The sequence below is a fragment of the Agelaius phoeniceus genome, chromosome 6 (genome assembly GCF_051311805.1).
Source record: "Agelaius phoeniceus isolate bAgePho1 chromosome 6, bAgePho1.hap1, whole genome shotgun sequence".
NCBI classification, from domain to species: Eukaryota; Metazoa; Chordata; class Aves; order Passeriformes; family Icteridae; genus Agelaius; species Agelaius phoeniceus.
The window spans coordinates 53,325,680-53,349,367 of NC_135270.1; the positions used below are offsets into that span (position 1 = coordinate 53,325,680).

A 23,688-nucleotide genomic window follows, 5' to 3' on the forward strand; every position below is an offset into this window, starting at 1 on the left:
GAGTTCAAGAGTTGTGTGATTGAGAATATGGTATTTTTAATGCTAAATTGGTTGTACTCAATACTGGGAAAGTGCTACTAGAAAAGTAGAAGATGCCTTGTCTCTGTGATGGCTCTTGTGGCAGGAGAAGCCTTCTGGTATCTTGAGGACTCACAGGAGCCTTTGTGCTACCAAGTGGTTGTTGTTGGTTTGTCCGTGCTGTAGGTGCCAAGGCAAGGGCAGGAGGAGTTTGTACACTTGCTTGATAGAGAGAAACATTTTGATAAGATCTTGGATGTCTCATAAATGCAGAGCTGCTTTTTAAAGTAGGGTTTTGTGACTGCATAAATTGTAGTGTGGTATGAACATTGTTTTCAAACAGATGTGGTTATGTGCACATATTGTGATAAACTGAATTCTCTTTGCTCTCTTTGCAGGCTGCGGACTTGAGTAAACCAATAGACAAAAGGATATACAAAGGAACACAGCCTACATGCCACGACTTCAATCATTTAACAGCCACAGCAGAAAGTGTGTCTCTTCTAGTGGGCTTCTCTGCAGGCCAGGTCCAACTTATAGACCCTATTAAAAAAGAAACTAGCAAATTATTTAATGAGGAAGTAAGTAGAAATCTTAATATTGTTGCATGCAATGTATTTGTGATATTGAAGTTTCTAGATTTTCAAAGTTCAGTAGATGTGGCTCCATTTGCCTGTGTAGCTTACTGTTCAGTCACTGCCTTTGTTTTGCAGCTGTTCCATTGGCTTGGAGTACTTACATAAAAATGTTATTCATTGTGAAAAGATAAAGGCATCCTGTGGGGTTTAAGATTAAAAATTAGCATTTTCTAGTTTGGGTAATACTGTAACTAGCATTGAGGACAGTTTACAGATGGAAATAAGGTCTAAAAATGTAAATGTTGCTGTGTGTGCTCTGAATTCAGCTGTTTCTGAGGCTTCTGGATTGCCATTGAAGAAGAAAATTTTAAGCCGCTATTTAACTCATATTTTATACTCAAAATATTAAATAAGTTAAAAATACACATTTTTATGGTTGGGGCATTACAGCAGAAACTGCCTATATTCCTAAAGGCTTGCTTGGATAAGAGTAGGCTATAAAGCTGAGTGCACAGAAATGCTGAGGGTTTATGATGTCTTGGCCATGTGATGTTCAGAAGGAAACTCTCCATCTGCTTTTTCTGTTGCTGCAATAAGGAAAGAGAAGGAGTACTATGGGGAGCACTAATGCCAAGTTACAGAACCACTGCCTCTGAGTATCTGGTAGCATTGGCATTCTCAGAGGAGTAAATGTCCAGATGCTAATAAGGAAAGAAATCTGGTAACTGGGATGCCTTGTGACAGCATTTTCTGCAGAGGATAAGCTCAGGGAATTCGGGTGGTTTGGGGGAGGTTACTTTCTTTTGGGGATTGTTCTTCTGCTCCTTTTTTGTTTTAATTCAGTTCTATAGAGAGGTTTGCAGGTCTCTTGGTTGGCTTTGTTTGTTTGTTCTTCTCTCCTTTTTTGAAATTTCACATCTGGATTCAAACTTTACAGATGAAGTTAAGCCTTGCTCAGCTTTCAAAGTATACCTTTCCCGCCTCAGAGAGATGTGTTATCTTCCTCCTTCCTTGTGCAAAGAAGATTGAAGTATTGTTCTCACTGGGGATGTTTTAAAATTAGATCTAATTCCTCCTCAGTTTTCTAAAAGTAGCAACATGTAGATCAGAAGAGGGGCGTTTTTCTTCCTACCTGGCCTTGTCCCAGCTGCTCTGCCTCTGCTTGTGTTGAGTGGGAAATAGTGCTGGAGAATCTTTTAATTAATCTTTTGTCTGTTGGTAAAAACCTCTGTATAAGTAGTTGAATTGTTAATTTTAGCATTGTCCTACCACTGCCACCCACCCCTCCAAAAGTGTCTTATTTATTCTTGTACAATAATATTGTAAGTATTAAGAAGGGTAGCAGACATACTCTAAACAGCTGGTTTCATTTCACAGAGCAGTTCCCACTCCTGTAGCTCAGCTGAGTTCCTTTGAGAGAAACTTCTGCTGGAATAGTTATATCAAGGCCCAGTGCACGTTTCCAGGCCTTGATGGTGTTTACTGTCTGGTGACTCCAGTGCAGAGCTGTGTTGCAGGCTGAATAGCTCCTGTGGTATTCCCCAAATGCTGGAAGCACTGCAGCCACTTCCATCAGCCAGTATTGCTCTTTGTCTGTGCTATTGTCAGATTACTTCAGTGGGATGGAAATGTGGCCTTTGACAATTTGGTGGAAATCTAAATGAGGTGATCTCTCTTCTACCAAGCTGATGTAAGGATTTGCTCAGTGCTACCAAGACTGCACACAGTAGGCTACAGTTAAATGACAAATTCTTGTTTCCCACACTGACCTTATCTGCAGTTACAACCAACTCTAAAACTGAAATATATTTTTATTCTGTCAGTTACAGTATTGAAGTTTGCCCTAGATGTGTTTGTAAGTTCTGTATTTAAAGTTTGTAAGTTTTGTATTTAAAGCCCCTTTCAGAGAAAAGTTAGTGAGCACTGATGTTTGAACCAGTTCATTTGCTTCAAGATGAAGGTGCCTATTGGATTTAGAATATATTTTGAGTTTAGATAGATTTAAGACTATAGATAGCCTACAGTCTTTAGGAATAACTGTAGGCATAAGGTGGTGTGAATGAGTGTGAACGTTGTTCTACAGATCCAGCATTCATGCTGGAGGTAACAGAATTCACCACCTGTCCTGAGTAATTTGGTGCTTCAGGTAGCCCAAAGCTCTGCTTTGCCTATCAGCTGTGGTAGAGCAATCAGAATAGCAATTAGAATGTATATGATACATGAAATAAATCAGCCTGTTATGATAGGCTATGTTGAACATAAAATGCAATAGCCCTAGCATAGTCTTAACTCGTTACCCAATTTTTTAAAATTCTGTTGATGTAGAGGATGATAGGGACTTGAAAGGCTGAGGTGAGTGATAGATACTGTGCAGCTTGTGGCTGCCTACATAAATCCATCTGTAGCCACAGTGGTATTCCTTCCAGCTGTATCAAAATTAAACCAGTAATATTTTCTTACTGCCCAAACCAGTCAAATATACCTCACGGATTCAGTTGTTTCCAGGCAGTAATTGGTTATTATCAAATTAGCCAGTGCTTTTTCATCTTACTTTTTAATCCTTTTTTAATTTAAACTGAAGCCTTGAGCTGCATTTTTTTCCTAATAAACTCGTCCTGTACCTTTGTTGCCAAAGCTGTGTAAGACCTTAATGCAGATTCTTTGACTGCCTCAGATTTTTCAGTCATTTGTGTCCTGTGCCTGTAATTTTGTCCCTTCAAGTTCTTCAAAACATGACCAAGATAATCTTGGCAAGTGTTTCTGCCTGGTGAGTGAAGCTTCTTCACTTCCTGTTCTTCCATCAGACTGAACATAAGCTCTTTATCTCACATCCCTCACTGATGTGCTGATACTGCATTCAGACCATTCTTGTAAGGCATCTACTGCTCCTACTGACTGCAGGTCTGGCTTTGTTGTGCTGCAGGACTTTGTGAACCCAGCTGGAAGCTTTTAAAACTCCTGAAAGTCCTAACTTCAGAGTTTGTGTCTTGGGAAGGGGATGCACTGTGGTCACTTGAACATGTCAGATTAGAGTCTCTCTGCATCTTGTCTTCCTGAGCTGATCAGTTCTCATTGCAAATTGTAATCTTCTGTTTTTCACAGCCTCCTTGAAGTAAAGATCAGGTTTGCAGAGTTTCTCTGCAATATTTAGGATCATGTAGGCCATGGACATAAAGTGCCATTATTGATACAAAATTTGAGCAGGTGCTCTTATTAGCAAACGTTGTATGTCAGATTGAGCTGCTTTAGTAGAGAGCAAGAAATTTTGCATATTGGCAATGAGAAGATTGGTGCCTACAGGAAACCAGCTGGACTGGTGTTTCCTGCCCATGTTCTCCTAGTGTGTGCCAGGTAACTTTCTGGTTATGTTTCTGATGCCATCATTATTGAGACATGCATGAATATATATCAGTGAATATATGACAAACTAGTTAAAATATCACAACAGAATCATAGACACTATTATTTTAAAATTACTCAATTTGAAGGAACAGTGCTATATTTAGTTACATTTCTCAGCTCTCAAATACACCATGGCTGTTTTAACCAATGAGAATTTACAGTAGAGAGACTTTCTAGTTTCATACTGAGGTTGAGAGCAGCAGAAGTGTAATCTAAAATGGTCAGGTGCTGCTTCTAGTGACAGTTCCACAAGAGAGAACAATTGATGTATTATCCATTAGTTTGATGTTTTGTGTGTGATAAACAGCATAGCAAGGTTTGGGGGGTGATTCTTCTTTCTTCTTTGTTTTTAGGGCTTTTACAACTTGTTCTGGTATTCTTTAGGCTCTTTATATTTGCACTCTTGCCTTTTGTGTAGCTCAGCTCTTCTTTCTGCTTTCAATCAATATGCCAAATACAAATCTTGAATATGCTTGTAAAGAATTACTTGTCTGCAAGTTACAGCTGAGTGGTGCCATGGACAACATGGTAAGTTTTGGAAGTCCACCAGAACTGAATTAGTCAAAGGAGTCAAACTTTACCTCTCAGTTCTTAGAGCATTGAAGACATCATGACCAGGAATGTTTGTTTAATGTGTGTGCATTGTTTTGCAATGATGAACTCTATTAAACGTTATGTTTTAAAGGAAAGTGTGTAATCAAATGGTAACAGGGTATTGACAGGTCCTTGGCTATTGAAAGAAAAATATAATTGGAGATTGGGGATTCCAAGGTGAAAAGTTGGTGGTGCCTTGTAAATTCACCCAGCCTGTGCATTTACCTCCTGACTTTGCAGCCACATGATAACAGGGTCACTTGTTAACAGCCTTTGCTCCCTGAATCAGTAAAAGCTGGTAGGTTTTTTTTCAGAGGTTGGGTTTTTATTTGTGATTTCAGATAAAATCAAAGCCTAAATTTACTGTTGTTGATTTGTAACCTGTTTGCTATATAATACAGATGAGTAACTGCTTTTTTCCCCTTTAGTTTATTCAATGTTTTCTTGTTTCCTTCTCATGCTCTTCAACCTACATAGGGAAAAATAAACCAAAGAGCACTGCCTTTAGATTCATAACAGATTGGCCTGAGTGAAGTACGGTCTTTGTGGAATGTGACTGTACCATAATAATAACCTTTGAAAGTACTTTGTCTGGAAACACTTTCCTCTTTACTGCCTGATAAGTTTTAGCAAATACAGTAACATAGTTCCTGTCTAGAAAGTTAAGTTCACTTTATTTAAACATTGCTCCTCATCCCCCAGAAAGCTCAGATGTACAGTTAATCATGGAAACCTTAATTTTCAGAGTTTCTGATGTGTATCTTCTTTGTTTTTCACAGAGACTAATAGACAAGTCCCGAGTAACCTGTGTAAAATGGGTCCCAGGTTCGGAAAGCCTTTTCCTAGTAGCTCATTCCAGTGGCAATATGTACTTGTATAACGTGGAGCACACTTGTGGTACCACAGCCCCGCACTACCAGCTACTTAAACAAGGAGAGAGCTTTGCAGTGCACACTTGCAAGAGTAAATCCACAAGAAACCCTCTGCTTAAATGGACAGTAGGTGAGGGTGCCCTGAACGAATTTGCCTTTTCCCCTGACGGGAAGTTCTTGGCGTGCGTGAGCCAGGATGGTTTTCTTCGCGTGTTTAACTTTGATTCGGTGGAATTGCATGGTACAATGAAAAGCTACTTTGGAGGACTGCTGTGTGTGTGCTGGAGCCCCGATGGGAAATACATAGTGACAGGCGGAGAGGATGACCTGGTGACAGTTTGGTCTTTTGTGGACTGTCGAGTCATAGCGCGAGGCCACGGACACAAATCGTGGGTCAGCGTGGTGGCCTTTGATCCGTACACCACTAGTGTAGAAGAGAGCGACCCCATGGAATTTAGCGGAAGTGATGAGGATTTCCAAGACCTTCATTTTGGCAGAGATCGAGCAAATAGCACGCAATCCAGACTGTCCAAAAGGAACTCTACAGACAGTCGTCCAGTAAGTGTTACGTATAGATTTGGTTCGGTAGGCCAGGACACACAGCTCTGTTTGTGGGATCTTACAGAAGATATCCTCTTCCCCCACCAACCTCTGTCAAGAGCAAGGACACATACAAATGTCATGAATGCCACAAGTCCACCTGCAGGAAGCGGTGGAACTAACCCAGGAAGTAATGGAAACAGTATCACAACACCTGGAAACTCTGTACCCCCTCCTCTTCCACGGTCAAACAGCCTTCCACACTCTGCAGTCTCAAACGCTGGCAGTAAAAGCAGTGTCATGGATGGTGCCATTGCTTCTGGCGTTAGTAAATTTGCAACCTTATCGCTACATGATCGGAAGGAAAGACACCATGAAAAAGATCACAAGAGAAACCATAGCATGGGACATATATCTAGCAAGAGCAGTGACAAACTGAACCTAGTTACTAAAACCAAAACGGACCCAGCTAAAACTTTGGGAACACCTCTCTGTCCCCGAATGGAAGATGTTCCCTTGTTAGAGCCTCTTATCTGTAAAAAGATAGCACATGAAAGACTGACTGTGTTAATTTTTCTTGAAGACTGTATAGTCACTGCTTGTCAGGAGGGATTTATTTGCACATGGGCAAGGCCTGGTAAAGTGGTAAGTTTTAATCCTTAATGCTGCATCAAAGAGCTAGAACTCTGAATAGATAGTTTTCTTGAAATATAATGAATGTTGAATATAAAATTTCTTTATGCTTAATGTAAAAAAAATATCCTCAGAGCCATACTTTTGGATACTGCATGCCATATTTCTGAATGATTTGAAGTGTCTTGGATACAATTATTAAATATAGTTGCCTTCCAGCAGAAGAAATAAATACTGTGCATCTAAACTATTGATCAGTGTTCTTATACTTAAGCATAACCACAATATGGTGAAAGCTATTTATGTAAAAATTGAAGTAAAACCTGTCAAACACTAAAATAATCATAATCCTTCTAATGTTTTCTAAAAAATAAGCACTCCCAATGAGAGTAGCTTATGAAAAGCTGCTGCTTCTAAGTCTAATGAGAAACGTGAGCCTCTGAAAAAGTGAAAACCAAAGTGTTTTATTCCTCCATTCTTTTCTGTGGTGGCCTGCCATTAATGTGAAACCACTTCTTATTAAAACATCAGCCATTTTATGCACAGATTCGTGAGCCCTGTACTGACTGTAGTTTATGCTCTTCAATTGTGAATCAGTATTAACAAGGAACTCTAATTATAGCCAGGTTTTGATTTATGTATTTAAGTTAGGGAAAATCCTGCAAGCTTTTTCTCAGTAGGTTCAGTGTTCTGTTCCTGTCAGGTTTGTTAAGGCAGTTCAACCACTACAAGCTCGTGTTTTTGATGGCACCTGTTCCATCAGCTGAACCTACATTAGTCTATTACTAGTTTTCACTCTTGTTGTTGATGCACTTGAACACCTATATTTTTTTTATTTTTCTTCTGTCCAATGTATAGATAGCTAAATTTTGACTGAAGCTAAATGTGGTGATTCTAACATTAAAAAGTACTTTGTGCTACAATAGCTCTGCTTGCCAGCAACAGTTCAAAGGAATACAGCTATGAGAACATTTCCAGAGTTGATCTGAGAAAAAGGACTATTATTTTTGTGAAAATTTCTGAAAGGGGATGTAGACTATCACCTGAAGTGAGAGAAATGATCTGGTAATACCTGAATAATGCCATGTTGAGCAACTTAAATGAAAATCTGTTGTTTGTTAGATTTTAACCATTTGGTTCACAAATCTGACTTTTGAAGTAGAGGTACTGTATATATTTAGATACCACATCTTCATTACTATAAACTTGCAAGTAAAACTCAATTATTTTTCTTAAAATTGTTTGTATAATGTAGGCTTTTTTGAGATCCTATCAAATTTGTCTCAACATACGTGTGCGTAAAAATCTGTGTCTGCTCTGCATCTTAATGCATATTTAAAGGTTGAATCTAAAACTTAAAATTGAAAACCCCTTTATGGGAGAAGGGAGGAGGGTGTTACCTAAAAGTATTTTTTTGCCTGAGAACTACAAATCCAGCATTAATTAAAAAAAAAAAGCCAACACTCCCTTAAACACTAAACTATTTAAAATGTTTGCTCAAAATGGAAGTATTAAAGCAATTATACTTTTGTGACTCAGTGCACTTCACATCTTATTAATTACAGCAGTGCCTCAGATTGCTATTGTGAGCTACATTTTCTTTTTGTTCTAAAACTTTTTTGAATACTATTGAACACTACACTGTCACATTTATTTTTCAGTGGCTGAGGTGGGTTTTGTTAGACTGAGTATAACTTAAATATTTTTGTGTATTAACTTTGATTTGGAATATGACATTTCAAATATTTCAGAGATAAAGTATGCAGTACCAAAAATCAGGATTTATGTATTGGCCAATATGGAAAACTTTAACTACAGGTAAGTAATTTTCATGCTGAAGTTATCACTTTCAAAATTAATATATTGCACACTGATGTAAATGCCATATTCTTTAGGATGTATTTACTTAGAAATTTACAAATTAATTTGTTTTTCTGATTTCACTTGCATTTCTAGTGAGCTCACTCTGCTGGTAAAAACTAAATTTTGGTGGCATGTTTACAGGGCTTTGTTAGGAAAATACTTGTGCCAGAAGGACGTTATGAGCATCCTTTTTGTTTATAGGAAAGCACTTAATTTTATTTAATGAGAATTGTCAAAGTATAAAACACTCATGGTGATGTCTTTCTTACTGGGTTATATACCATCATTTCTGTTTCACCAGCTGTTTCATCCTAGCATGTCCCATTACTCTGGGGTTTAAAGTTGCTATTTCTAGTCTTCCTTTGACATATGGCTCCCCAAGTGATCTTAAAGCTCTGTCACTTTTTTGTCTGCCAACTCTATAGAGTAAAAGCCTCTGAATCTTGCTGCTGCTTCCATCATTGCCTCAGAAGGCCTTCATTAAATTGATGCCACTGCCAGCCTGAAGAAAGAATTGGATGGAAAAGCAAAGGAGGCTTGCAGTGTCTAATGTAATTTCCATTGAGCCAGTGCTACCTCTCCCTCTCATTTCCAACAGCCATCAAAACATGTGCTGGATAATTTGACAGTGTATGACAAATTCTGTTTATTTTTCTGGTTGGGCTTGGGCTGCCCTGAGTGGAAAATAAATCCAGAAGTGTCTGTTCAGCCGTGATCCCTGTGATAGTTGATAGTCTGTACAGTGCTGACGTTGTCCTGACAGTTTGTTTATAAACTTTCCAAATTACTGCTTCAGTGTGTACAAAATCATACCTTGAGCTTCCTCACGGGATGTGCTGTTCTTGCATTGCACTTCCAGAACTGCTCTGCCAACTCCCAGTCAGTGAAGTGAAGTGAATGGCAAAATTCAATTAGAAACAAATTGGATGAGGTTCAGGGTTCATTAGTTTCAATTTTTTATTCTTTTTTTTTTTTTTTTTTTTTTTGTGAGCTGGTTTCTGTGAAAGGTTCAGGGTGGTCAGAAAAATAGGTTGCCTTAACAAGAGTATGAGCTTTTCTCCTCAACATGGTGACAATTAGCTGTCATCTCTCACCCCTGTCTTTGCCAGGCCCTAATGGGAAACCTAAACAGGATTACAGAACTGTTGGATTAATCTAGAAATATAGAAACAGAATTTGGAAGGAAGAAAAGTAAACTTTATTGTGCTATCTTTATAGCTACATCAATCTGAATTACAGGATCTGCAGAAGCAATTAAAAAACCCCAACAAAAGCAACCCACAAAACCCCAAAGTGGTACTTGGATATGCAAAGTAAGTTTTCTCTGAACTCAGTGGTCAGAGTAACTACTTACATGATTTCTGTGTTGGGCTTCAGAATTCACTGTTCACTGTCTGTACAGTGACTCCATTTTCTGGGAGTGAAAGTTGCTGGGGAGTTCCCTGTGTCAGAAAGCTCAAGGTAAGATTGGCCAGAAGCACCCCCAGGTGAAATGGCAGTGTATAACCTAGCAAGAGAAACATCCTACCACTTTGTAAAACAAATGCACATGGAATTTATTTATTTGACTTATTGTACAGGAAAACTTAGACTTAAATTATAACATCCTTGAATTTTCTAGTTAACTACAATTGTAGTACAGTATCATGTTTTAGTATGGCTTCTGTTTTAGTGAAAGTACTTAAACATTCATGTACTATATTTGAGTGAGACAAGCAGCTATACATACTAATTCTTCCTCAGTGGAAAGGAGCATTTCATCATTACAATTGAAGTTCAATTGCTGGTATTTAAGTACTATCAAATAGATTTCTTTCAACGTGATACGGTATCTGTATAACCTTCAGGGATGATTATAGTTAAACTGAAACACAGCTATACAACTTCAGGTTACCATGCTAAAATTTGAAGCTTTCTGTAATGTGCACAATAGCAAAGTTGCACATGGCATACCCACATTATCAGGGTGAATTAAACCTAGAGTACACTGGTGTGATATTTATAGCAAGGTATGTGTGTGTGCGTGTGTGAGGAGGTGTGACAAGTGGCTCCAGTACAGCCAGGAGAGATCATAACCCTCTAAAGGCTTTATGATGAGGATGTCTGGATTAGGAAATAACATGACTTTTACTAAACGCTTTCTAGAAAACCCATGTTCTGAATTATCACCTCTTAAAATTTGAGTATGTACTTGGAATGACTGTATATGTCTGCCCCTTTAACAACATAAAACTACTAAATTAATATTTAAAATGCTGGCCTGCTTATGTTACGATAATAAAATTTGTGTCAGTTAATTTACTGTCAATTTACATGTAAAGATTAAACTATTTTTTCTGCATTTTATGATTCTGTATACTGGAGTTTGTTAAAGATTGACATGTTAGGTGATACTGTACAAAATTGTATTGACTACCTTTAGTGAAAATCAAAAGTAAAATTCATATGTATTTCCTTTTTACACTTCCATCTAATTTCTTGACAACTTGAATAAATTTCATAGAGCCTTTCTAACATGAACTATTGTTAATTTAACTGTTGCAATAATTAAGCTTTAAGAAGTATTGTTGGTATATTTATAATTTTAAGAAGATCATGTTTGTTTCATACTGCTTATTTTTAGCTGTTCTATTGTCACTGTTACAGCTGAAGAACTTTACTAAATACTTGACATTACAAAATAACTTGCTGGGGTTGTCCTCTGTATACTGATGTTAAATAAAAATGTGTGATTGAACTGTAAATGTAGATAACTTTCAATAGTCCTTTCCACATTTGAGTTTTAATTTATCTTGCAGTGCTTAGGTGGTCTTATGCTCTCACACTGTGCTGAACAAATGGCCACAATGAAACTGTTAACTTGCCATGCTTTAAAGTAAGAAGTTGATCACATCTGTAACCTGCTCTGAGAAAATGTTTCATCTCAAGACTATGCAGATGTTTTGATGTTTAAAGCTTGCTGATAAGGTCATGACTCAAGGTAGCTATTTTTTTTAGGACTAGAGTAACATTAAACAGAATACTTACCAAACCACTTTTCAAACTTGTTTAAACTCAGATTCAGCAGAACACAGACATGGCTGTCTCTAGATTCTCTCTGCACACCTGTCCGGTAGGAGCTGGGGCAGAGTGTCGTCATTCCTTCTAGGACTCTACAGGAGCTCTTTCCTCTGTGGACTCTGGTGCAGGGTATGTCCTTTATTCCAGCTTTAGATCTTGGTGTTTACCTAATGATTGCTGAATTTACAGCCCTGAGGATATAGCTCATACAGGTGATTCAAGCATTTTCTGTCTAGAAGAAAATAGTCTAGGATAAAACTCATCTGAACTAAAATAAACTAGCCTAAAGCTTTGCAAAATTTCTTGGAGCAAATTTAGGTGAAGACTTCAGATGTTGCCCTTCCTTTTGAGGGGTTAGGCATTGTCTCACCTTTGCAGCAGTGATTCTTTGTTAACAAAGAAAAGCCAAACAAATTTACTGAAGTGTTTCAAAGGCATTTTTGCGGAATTTTAGTGTAAAAGTGAGTTACTTTGGGTCCACTCTGACAGGGAGGACTGTTTGTCTCTTATGCAAAAATACTCTGTAGACAAAAGCTGAGGCAATCATCTTATGTAAATTTGAGAACTTTGTGGTACTTCCAAGGTATTGATTGACCATTGTGATGATCTATACATAGAATATTGATGCATATTTAAGAACAGGGGCTAGTGAAAGAAAAAATGAAATCTGCTTGAACGCTTCTGGAACATCCATTTATATCAAATGATGCAAGAACTGGTTGGTCAAACCAGTTTCCCAATAGTGTGAGCCTGAAACAAAACCCAGCTTCCACAGGTTTTGTGGTCAGGGAAAGTATTTGGCAAAATATGTCTTGAAACATGAAGGTGTCATTTTACTTGCCTTTAATAATGTTGCACAAGCTTCTCAAGGAAATAACTTTTAAGACAATATTATTTTCTGGGTTTTGAAGCTGGATTTTAGGTAGGTGCTGCTCAATCAAACTCATTTGGCTCCTTTCTTCTAAGACCACAGTCACTTTATGGCTAACTCACATGGGGTTGCCTTAAGTTATATGCTTTTCCTTGAAGTCTTCCCTGGTTTATCTCAATTTCATTATTTTCTAAACTGAAAATTTTACACCTTACTGACTTTTGTAGTTCGAGAAAAGTAGAGAAACAACAGTTTATAAACATGTGAGCCCTTGGTACTTGAATGAAGCGTAAGGTCCTATTTTTTGAGCCCAGGTCAGGTCTCTGCTGGCAAAAGCCTTTTTGCATTTTCAAGCACCCAAGTAGTTGCATCTTAGTTTTTTTTTCCTCTGCATATCTTCCATTCACCTAGTGCCACTGGACAGATTTTTAGTTACTGATGGTTTTCTACCAGCCTTGAATTTGAATTTTTTTTTGTTGACAGTGACCTCTGTTAAGAGAAACTCCTTTATATACACAGAAGAGAAGTTGCAAGTGAAACCCTAAAGGTGCTACAGTCTTTTATAAGGTCTGGTGTCAAATGGTTTATGTATTTATACTTTTGTGTAATGTTATCAGAACAGAGAAAAAAAGGCAAATGGAATACAAATTTAAAAGCCCATTTAGTGAACACAAAAACTGTGCAAAGACAGGCATCAGCTTTGCTCTATCCCCTAAACCCCATACAGAATATTTCTCTGTAGCATGTTATGTGAATGAACAGCATGTGCTTTCCTGAGCATTTTTATTAAATTAATTTTATTACTTCATTAGAGATTAATATGTGATTTAGTGAGTATATGCAGTTCAGAAACTTTTGCTGTTGAACACTTATTCTTTGGATAAAGAACTTGACGATTTTGTTCATGCAAGTCTTAAAACCAGTGCAGCTAATTTAACTACAGAATTTTAAACAAATGTGAGAAATCTCACTTTGGTTTTTGTGTCTTAGTGCTCAAACACCATAGTGGACCATGGGCTCCTTTCTCAAGCAAAGCTTCAGTCCAGAATACTTTGTAACTCTAGTTACGTAGTAACCCTAATTACTCAAAGAATATCACCATTCTGGCCAAAAAACAAACTACTCCTGGAGGATTTTTCAAATAATAGCTTCCCATTATTTTACATACTGGCAGTAGTAGAAATGGTTTAACAAACCAGTACCATTCTTGTATGGGCATTTGTTAATTCAGCCATATTTTAATTGGTTTAATTGCATTAGTGAAGTGTACTATGAGACTTTCTTTTTTTATATTGGATTGCTTGTTATGTTGGACCCTTTATTTTTTCTACCTTTCAATTTCAAACCAGAAAGTAGAAAGATGAGCAGAGTTTGACATCCAGCATGTTCTGAGTGCCAGCAGAGCTGTTTCCCTGAAGGAGACATGCACTTTCTGGATCCTGCTTGCATGTCCAAACTTGCTGTTTATTATCTAGATTAGTGAAACTGTGTATGATTGCACCTTTGGCTCCAATTAAACAGCTTCTAATTTAAATTAAGAAAATATTAACTCAGTGGCTACTGTTTACTATTTTCCTATTTAATATTGCAGTATCTTCCTGTTTGTTTGTTTTTAATACAGCAATTACATGCTGATCTTTCATGGAATTAGTTTCTCTTGTGAAACATTATGTTTCATGTCTTTGGAAAAAAGCCCCAGACTTTTGTCTGGATTGTATGTGGAATTTTTAAAAATATACCCATCCTTCTCCTCACAATCCCATAAATGGGGAGGAGGGTTTGTGTTTGTGCTGCTGCAGTGACCAGACCCCAGCAGATGAGTGCCACAAACCTCGGGTGCAAATGGCTTTCCTGATTGTACTTGTTATGGCTTTTCATTCCTACCCATGCCAGCGTATTTTTACCAGATGTGCAAAGTCCTGTGTGTTTCAGGAAGTCAGAGAATGCATGGATAAACAGGATAGCCCTAGCAGCAAGAGCTGAAGCAGCCTGTGTTCAGTACTCACAGCACTGACTGACTTAGGAAAAATGACCCCATCCTCTGAGGGCTGCATTGCTCATCTGTGGAGTGTCCCATTAAGATGACAGCAGCTACCTCTGAGGTTGGGATGAATATTGTTGTACTAAATTCCTGTCTTGGAGCTCATAACTCTTCCATTTCCCATGCCTGCTAGACTCATATGCTGACAAAATACTACTGCTAATAAAACACTACATTTATTTACAAAACTTTGAGCAGTGTCTTAATTTGTTCCTGCTGCTTGCTCAGTGGGATCTGTTTGTCCTTAAGCCTGAAGCTGCTGCACCAGGCAGCAGAGCTGCAGCTGTGGCTCTGCTCTTCCATGTTTCCTGGCACGGCTGTTGAACAGGCTCACTTGGCTGTTGCTCTAATAAGTTGCTGCAGCTTTTGTTTCATCTTTTCCCACCTGATAGACTGGGTGGTTCCATCACAGAAAGCACTACACTCTAATGGCTTTCTTCTTTCTTTACAGGCAGGAGCTTTTTATATTTTTTCATTACCTTACCCATTGTATTCTTCCAGAGAATACAACTACAACTGTTCCAATCCCACACCCTTTGTATCACAGATGAGATTTACTGTGAACTTCTGTATCAAAGCAGTAACTTTATTTGAGCCCTCAATTGCTTTTCTTAGGTTGTTTTCCTCCATCTCCAGTGTTACACTGAACACAACCTGGTGAATAGCCTTGCTTGGAGACTGTGATACAATGGCAAAATGCTGCAGAATTTTTGTTTTGATCAGGACCCACTGAGAACTCACCACCTTTGGTGAAACTTACATGCCTAAAAACCAAATTCATACTCTTTGCTTTTCTTGTATGAACATTTAAGATGTCTTCTGAAATCAAGTACTTGGAAGAACTCACAAACTTTCTGGTCTCTCCCCTGGGAGTGAATTCCTGAACAGCATCATAGCCTAGTAGTCCAAGTTTCAAGGCAATACCTGCATACATTTGTTCCATCTGCAGAAGCACAAGGATATTGGTCTTGAGCTTATTTCCACTTCGGTGTTCCTCTGGCTTGCCTGCTCAGAGCTGCAGAATTAATTCAGAGCAAGGGCTGAAATAAAGGAATTCCTAGTACTCACTGAAAGCATCTGCACTGAGCTGCTGCTCTTCAAAGCAGGGAGCATTCACCACCTATGAGATGTAACCAGGACTGACTCCTTGTTCCCAGTCTTGGAACTTGCATTCTAGAGTGGCTGATAGTTCACAGGGAATAAGGCACCACACTGAATTTCAGTATGTGCTGCCAGTTTCTGGAGGAATCCTAGGAAAATAGGATTTCATTTTGTTTCCCAAGAATTGGTTGTGTTACAATGTAAATCCAATGGTAGAATAGGGCTTATTTCTCCTGTATAGGGTGGTTATAGGTTAGCCTGTTGAAAAAGACTTGACATTATGCCATCCCTAGAGCTTCCTGTGTGCTTATAAAGCACATATTTGCATATGAACAGATTGTTGATTTAATTAAGACTGAAAATAATACCTTTGGACGTCTTTTTCCAGGGTACTTCAAAGTTGCTTAGTGGATGTAATCTTCTGACAAGAAAGACCTTCCAGTTGCTGCTGGATTTAATAGACTTGTGAAGAATGCTTCAGTAATGAACTAGTGAATTCTGATTAACCTTGTCACTTTCCAACAAAACTTCCCTGGTAAAAATTTCAGAAGTGCTTCAGTGGCTTGTTTGCTCTAAAAGTTCTGCCTTCTTTCACCATCTAGTCCATAAATAATAACTAGGAAAGTTTTTGTTCTCATGAAATATGCAGGATCTTTGCACATCCTGAATGTCAAGTGTAAAGAAGAACCCACTTCAGTCTACCTCAACAGTGTTTGAATCAGATATTCCCTGCATAAACAACAAATACAAATAAAGGTGTTGTTCAGGTTCTTTCAGGTGAGGTCTATGGAAGGCACCAAGTTAAGTTCCATGTGCTTTGTTATGTATAAATGTCATATGGACCATATGCAAATACAGTCTGCCAGAAATCCTGCAAACTACTCAGGTTCATGTCGTGTCTGAAATGATCAGATGTTTTTTTAAAAAGAAGGGCTTTGGTTTGAATAGAAATTTGATGACTTGAATCCAGTCAGTCTTGCCCTCTTTCCCCTCTTTCCCCCTCTTCTGAGGTCAGAGTTTACTTCCATCATCATGACCTCTCAGTTCTTGGATCCAAGTTTGAAAGAGCTCCTGTAGATTCTGAAGAAGTGACATAATTCTGTCTTCTGTCTGTATGCTAATTGCTGCCTGATCTTGTCTAGTTTGATGGATCTGAGTCCCAGGATCTTAATTTTGAGGTAAGAACATAAGCTGGGAGCTGCTTAGAGGAGTTGCTGAAAGTGCATTTATCATTCCTACAAGGTGAGGAGTTGCATGGGGATATTTGCTGGTGTGCTTCCAGCTGCCAGTGTGCTTCCAGCTGCCAGTGTGCCCCTTGGCCTGCTGGCACTCGGTAGAACTAATGATCTTATAAGGCTAAATTATATTTTGACAATAAGCTTTTCCTAAGTAAGCCTGATAAAGTTATTTTATGTGAATTATTAAAAAAGTGGCTACTGTGCATAAATCTGAAATGGAGTCTGTCCATTGGTACCCAGAGGTTTAATCTGTAAGGTGTAGTTGCTTTAATCCAGAGCAGCAGCCTCTGTGTGGTGAGGGGCACTGTGCAGTCATGGGGCTGTGTGTGAAATAAGTCTCTTGATCTGAATGGCAGGGTAGTTAGAAGAGCTGGTACCAAGATTTCCTGAGTGTGAACTTAAATTGTAATAGGAAATCTCTACTGAACTCTTGTCAGGGTTTCATTCTGTATTAAAATTACCAAAACAAATATTTGGTTAGACAATCTATTTTCCTATTCAAACCTTGTAATACTCAATCACATAGAGAGATAGAGTGTTTCTCTGTATCAGGTCAGGTGTCAAACATTGATATTGGAATAGGTTTTTTTGACAGCACCCCAGTAAAATGCTGATCACTTTTTGGTGTATGATTTTTAAAGTTTCAGAGTTCACTATGACTCCAAGTGCAAGGTAGATTAAACCAAATGCTGGGATCAGATCCATTCCTTGTCATAACGCACACATTTCTTCCTGTCTGAGAGCTCTTTGTGCGCTGCTTGCCTGAGATCGTGGTGGTGGCTTAGAGCCTTTGTAGGAGGGAAGGTGCTGATGTCTGAAGTAATGAACAAGTGTTGGTAAAAATCAACTGTACTCATTGTAGGTTGAGGTTAAGAACTTTATAAAATTCATGTCAGGTTCTCTTGCTGGATTAATGTAAACTGCTTTGTTTGCAGGGTTTATTGTCATCCCAAAACCAGGCCAATTCTCCAAGTGGAACTGTAGTATAGCCATCACACTACTGCTAGCAAATCTCTGAACGCAGGACAAGAAGTAATGACAGTGGAACCACGAGCTGTTCTTCAGGCAAAGAGCATCACAAATTATAATGTGGCAGAGTGTAAACATGGAATTATGTGAATCACATAGTGACTTGCAAAGGACAAATGTAAGGAGTTCTCACTACAGCTGATCCTGCTAGGCTGCTCACCCAAGGAAGAGTTTGCATTGGAGAAAAAGCAAAAAGCTTCCTTTAGTATTGCAGGAAAAAGTAGTAACATTTTTGTTTTCTTTATACTTTTCAAGTCCAGTGTAATTTAATCTCTCTATAAATATATAAATAAAAGATATATATATATATATATACACACATATATATATATATATACATATATATATATATATAGTGTAAAATAAGATATGTTTCTTAAATTCAAGTAAGTTCAATGGTTAAACTAGTACTTCACCATTGTTTATTTTGCACTGATTTTTTTAACCAGAGATGGCTAGAAGACAGCCTGGAATGCACTCATGGAAAATGAAAGTCATTACTTTCTGGCTTCAAAATGTTTTTCAGGAAGATGGATGCTGCAATCATAGATTTTTTTAAAACAAAATTGTTTTGCACTTAAATAGTTCAATGCTTATAGAGAATTACTTTAAAATTGGTGTCCAGACACCAGACAAACTATGTTGTGGAGAAAAGATCCTTTGTATCTATTAAACATTTATTTTAATATTGTTGTTTCCAACTGCAATCAGCTCTGTATTATATGTATAAATAATGTAATTCAGTGATGGGGGATGGGAGTAATGGATCATTACACTAGAAATTCTCATTCATTTAAGAAAGTGATATTTCTAATTCAGAAAATACATATTAAACTATCTTGAATATGCATTTTTGTTTACTTTCTGTTCAAATCCAATCACTTTTGATGTAACCAGTTCTTTACTGAATTAAATGTTTGGTACAGAAATACTACCTAAACTTTGTAGAACAAATTCCTTTCAAAAATATCTTACCTAGAACATTGCTTCATATTTAATAGAATTGAATTTCAATTAGGAAAGTGAAATACAGTTGTTCTGTTCTTGTTCTTAATGGCTTATCTCCAAACACATCCTGCAGTTTAAATACATCATACAGCAGCAACTCCACAGACAGGCAACTTTATGGGGTGAGGACTTTGTTATTGTGCAGTCCCGTGCATTTGGAGTTGGGAAGTGGAAGATCCCACAGCAGCAGCTGTACACACTTTCTGACTTTTCAATCAGAAACTGAGCTAACATTGGAGTAGCATTTCTAAGACTCATTTCTCTTACATCAGGCATCTTATTTATAATTCAGTGGTCCTAAACTGGTAAGTGTGATGGGGATAGACATATCCATGGATTTGCAGAGGTTAATGTTGCTTGTCTAAACACTTGTCATTTTTAATCAGTCAGCACACCACTTAAGTTGTTTTCAGTAGTTCTTGCAAAGACTAACCCTCCATGTCCAGCCCCAGACTGACAGAGAATAGAAGTATCCATCATATGCTTCCCTTCTTCTTATGCAGAAACGTTCACAACTGGGATTTGCAGAATCTTGCAGGCAGAGTAGAGCAGAGGCTGCTGGCCCAGAACCATGAACTTGCCTGAGGGTGCACATACTGCAGCTGTGGGCACAAGTTAATGCCCTTCCTGCTCCAACAATAAAGCTGGGTAGAATTTTTTTAATTACAAGTAAACTTAAGACATTTTCTGGCATGAAAAGCAATTTGTTTTCAGGAAATGAATGAACATTTGGGGAAAAGCAACTGCACTAGCTTGTAACTAAGTCTCATCCTTGCAATGCAGCCAGCATGTAGAGAACTGCCAGATCCATTTATAAACTGGGAATTAGTTCCCTACTTTATTCAAGATGTAGCTGTGCTTTACAATTCTTATCTGTCTTCTAAAATACAAGGAATGGGGAAAATACTGAAACTGAGCAGGATTATTTTTCAGAAGTTTTGTTTTATTAACATAGTGGGCTTAACTGTTAAAATACAGATAAACCTCATCACTGAAAACTAGTGTAGTTATCTCCCCGTAGACTTCTTCTAGATAAGTGCTTCATATGGTATGAGTCAAAATGAAACAGTTGAAAAAATATGCAGTAACTTTAAAAGACTTTTTTCCTTCAGCTGGAAAAATACAAAACCAGTAGGGAAAGAATTGCAATATCCAACACTAAGGGAACAGCAGCAGCTACTCACATCCATGTTGGCAGGAATGTCCCTGCCACAAATTGTAGTCCAGCAGCACACAAGGAATGTGGGGGGGTTCTTTTCTCAGCCTCTTCTTTACTATTAGGGCAATCATCTAGAAGCTTGAATTGCCCATACCACACTCTATTCCATATGGAAGAAAATTATTTTATTAAGAAACAGGGTACTAATAACTTACCTGGAAGGAACTTAAGACCTCTACTGCAGATACAGCTTTTAATAAAAATATTTCTCCTACTACATTAAAAAATAATTAAAAGTGAGCAGAACACAGATATCTCGGTATGGAATTTTAGCTGGAAGAATGAGGGTAGGAACTATACTTGCCAGTTTGTAGTTTAAAGTTTGGGTGGATTTTAACTGTAAAGCAGGTGGGAAAACTCAAGTTTGCCTATTCATCCAACAGCTAGAGAAGTGTAAGTTGTCTCCAGAGGTTTAACAGCAAGGAACTTGTTAGGAAATCAATATCCTTGAAGTACTGTATGTGCCAAACTGAGTAAGGTCAACCTGAAAATATAAAAAAAAATGAAGAAAAATTCCATTATGCTTCTTCACTTCAGATTTGCAATTTTATAGCAAAAATGATGTGTTGAACATGAAATTGCCATTCTCATTACAACCAGAATCATTCTCATTCTCCCCAGAGAATCTGGGGACAGCTCCAGATACACAGAATGTGATAATACACAAGATGTTGTTCTAGTAGCCCTTTTTTTCCAGTTTAAAACTTACAAAAATTCTGAGTTCATCTTTTTCCTGGTGTATGAATAATCACCTACCTGATATATTAATAAGGGAAGAAAACAGTGGCAATAACACTTTTGAAATCAGAAAGGTACCTTGTCCAAACACAGTTTGATGGAATTTTATATTTTTAGTCAAAATACTTGAACTTCAGCATCTGTGATTTGAGGCTTCCAGAAACTGATTATGGGAAGCAACAAATACAATAAATATATCTCCATCAGGAATATAGTTTTGATAATCTGAGCTTTGACCTCCTGTATAGTGCTAGGTAAGGGAGATCTGAGTCAGAACAATCCATCAAATGTGGGTAGTAGGATTTGTCCTCTCTTTTTGTAAGAAATAACAACAGTGGAGAGTGAGCTCCCTTGGATCCAGTTAGTTACCTATTTTTAGACCATCAATTTTAATGCTACTCATTATGCTCAACTCCAAATTTATCAGCACTGAGCAACTCACCATCTTCCTCTCTGGAAAAAACACTGGATAAGCTCGTGGCACCTTTTGCTCAGTGTTCCAAAGGTAAGGACTTGGAGGTTACTGTTGCACTGTGCTGCCTGCCTACAGAGCTGCAGTCCTTAATTTCATTTTCGAAGTGTAGCATCATACTTTTCACATATCTGTCTAATCTGTCTGTCTATAAAAAGTCCCTATGGTAAGTATTCAGACAAATACTGTATTGCCTTATTGTTGAAGTTCTCTGTTCTATCAGTATGAGCTGCTAACATGAAAGCATACAGATGTTGGGAGATGATTCACTGAAATGTAACAGAGCAGGAAACCTCAGCCAGTCACTCTACTGGGAGATACTGTGTTCAGGAGAACACTTTTGGCTTGGAACTGGAGGAAAGCAGCATCCATGCAGCAGGAGTTTCAATAACATGACAAGGAGCAGTTAGCTGTACCCTTGTGCTCTGCTGTTTCCCCTTGTTACAGTTTTCTCACTCTACTGGTGTAAAGCACTTCCTCCACCAAAACTCAGCTCATGTATTTGTTCAGTCCTAGTAAGAGAAATCTGCCCTTCCTTTGGCACACCTAGTGCAAGTAGCAGCAATAGAGGTTTCCCTGCAGAGCCTTGTTCAAGTGCTTTAGTCTTACTCTATACAAGTTCTTGCCAAGGCTGGGATGTTTTTCCATTCCTGCTATTGAGATTCTGAAAGTTTGCTATGAAGAAATGACATAAATTGAGCAATTGTACATGATGCAGGTGCAGGATATTTAACTTGGATAGTCAAATTGAATCAATATCAAATACTCCCACAGTCTGCACCACATTTACCCTGTGACTATTTTTATATTTTCAAGAATCTCCTTATAAATGTCAGATTGATCCTCAGTACAGTATGTGATAATAATACCATCTTCTAAGCATGAAGACAAACATAAGTTAGACAAGTGCTTTTAAGCAGTAGATGTCAAAAGGATTCATAAAGAACTTGAGTCTCATGAGCCTGTCCACGCAGAAAAGCTACAATGTGGAATTTGGGCATGCTCAAAGTTGTCCAGAGTTGACCTGAACAAGGATTAGGATCTAATCCAGTCACAACAGAGCCCTACAAGTGTTGAGATGCCTCTTCTTAGAAAAACAACCAAACCACAGCAAAAAGCCTACTAACTGGAAGAGCTCAAATGAGTGAGAAGAATAATTATTTTCACAAATGCACAGCCCTGTGGAGTCTCAGAAGGAGAGCTGAGAATGTAACAAGCTTAATTTTTACTCTTACAAGATCTTTATGTTAACCTGTATTTTACTGGATTGTGTATCTTAATTGGTTAAAATAAATAGTCTGGATCTAGAGCACAAATGTCAGGTTGATGCCTGAGGGTTGGCTAAGTGACACTTGGATGTGATGTGCTCCTCCCCAGTGCCCCATTTTCCACGGTGCTCCCTGCAGCAGTACCTCTCACACAAAATGCCCTTTGCCTCCTGCTCGTGGCTGGGGTTTTGAGCAGCAGCACCAGAGCCCAGTGTTTGGTTATGGAAAAAAATGACCATCACTTCCCAATTATGAGCAGAGTAACTTTTATAACTGTTTAAACCTCCAAAAAGGTTATTTGCCAAACCTGTCTTGCATGCACACTTGGTAGGGAGATTTTTAACCCCCAGCCAAGTATGACTTGCACAGACTTTCATTTTCTAACTAACAAAATGTTCTCTAACACATCACCAAATTTATGTATTAGAAATTATTTAATGCAAGTTTTTACATCTCAGGAATTTAAAAATCAATGGTATCAATCTAGAATAAAGATTCTTTCCTAGTAAGATAAGAATGTTGCCTTTTAACTCTCACCTTATTTAATAATAGGAAATATTCTGTTAAATTGTTGCTGGTGATCTGTGTGCCAGATTTCTGAAGCATTGTCAGCTACGTGCTTGTACTGCTCTTTTAAGCAACTGGCTGCAATATCAGTCCCTGTTAAGACTTTTGATTAATGTTAAGATCAATGGCTTGGAGCAAACTAGGACTAAGTTTTGCTTGCTTTTGAATCAGCTAAAAAGTTGGTTTAGCTTTGAATTAGATTATAGTTACATAAAAATATTCAGCAGTTACAGAAACTGCATCAAAATCAGGTATCTCATATGATTGCACAATTTGCACATTCTCAGTAAAACCTGAGGTGGAAGTTACTGAGTACAGGAGAGGAATAATTTCCAGAGCTAACTGAAAAAAACCCCAAACTCTTAAATCTAAAAAAAAAATACAGCAGTTAGCTGTCATTTGTAATACAATTTGAAAACTTAAATTCTGTAGATAACATTCCATTCCTAATACTTGAACTCAAAGAATCCTTTCATGTTATTTTTAACCAACCTCCTCCTCCACCAGGTTCTAAAAGGAACAAGTACTGAGGAAGTTCAATGCAGAACACTCTCTGTGCTCTGCCAGAACAATGCT

At 37.9% G+C, this 23,688-nt stretch overlaps 1 protein-coding gene across 16 annotated transcripts in view; it reads left to right on the forward strand.

Annotated features, from left to right (window-relative positions):
• The window catches only part of WDR20 (WD repeat domain 20), a 45,957-nt gene extending 27,267 nt beyond the window's left edge, over positions 1-18,690 (forward strand). For 2 of the 16 annotated variants that reach the window (XM_054635275.2, XM_077180716.1), the window contains exons 2-4: positions 417-599; positions 5,372-6,649; positions 11,559-18,690. In XM_054635275.2, coding sequence (XP_054491250.1) covers positions 417-599; positions 5,372-6,649; positions 11,559-11,648 — 1,551 coding nt within the window. In that variant the 3' untranslated portion in view covers positions 11,649-18,690. Of the gene's footprint in view, positions 1-416; positions 600-646; positions 4,527-5,371 lie in introns of those variants that run through there. The other 14 variants (XR_013182895.1, XR_013182893.1, XR_008534463.2 and 11 more) reach the window with 14 other exon arrangements.
• The last annotated feature ends 4,998 nt before the right edge of the window (positions 18,691-23,688 follow it).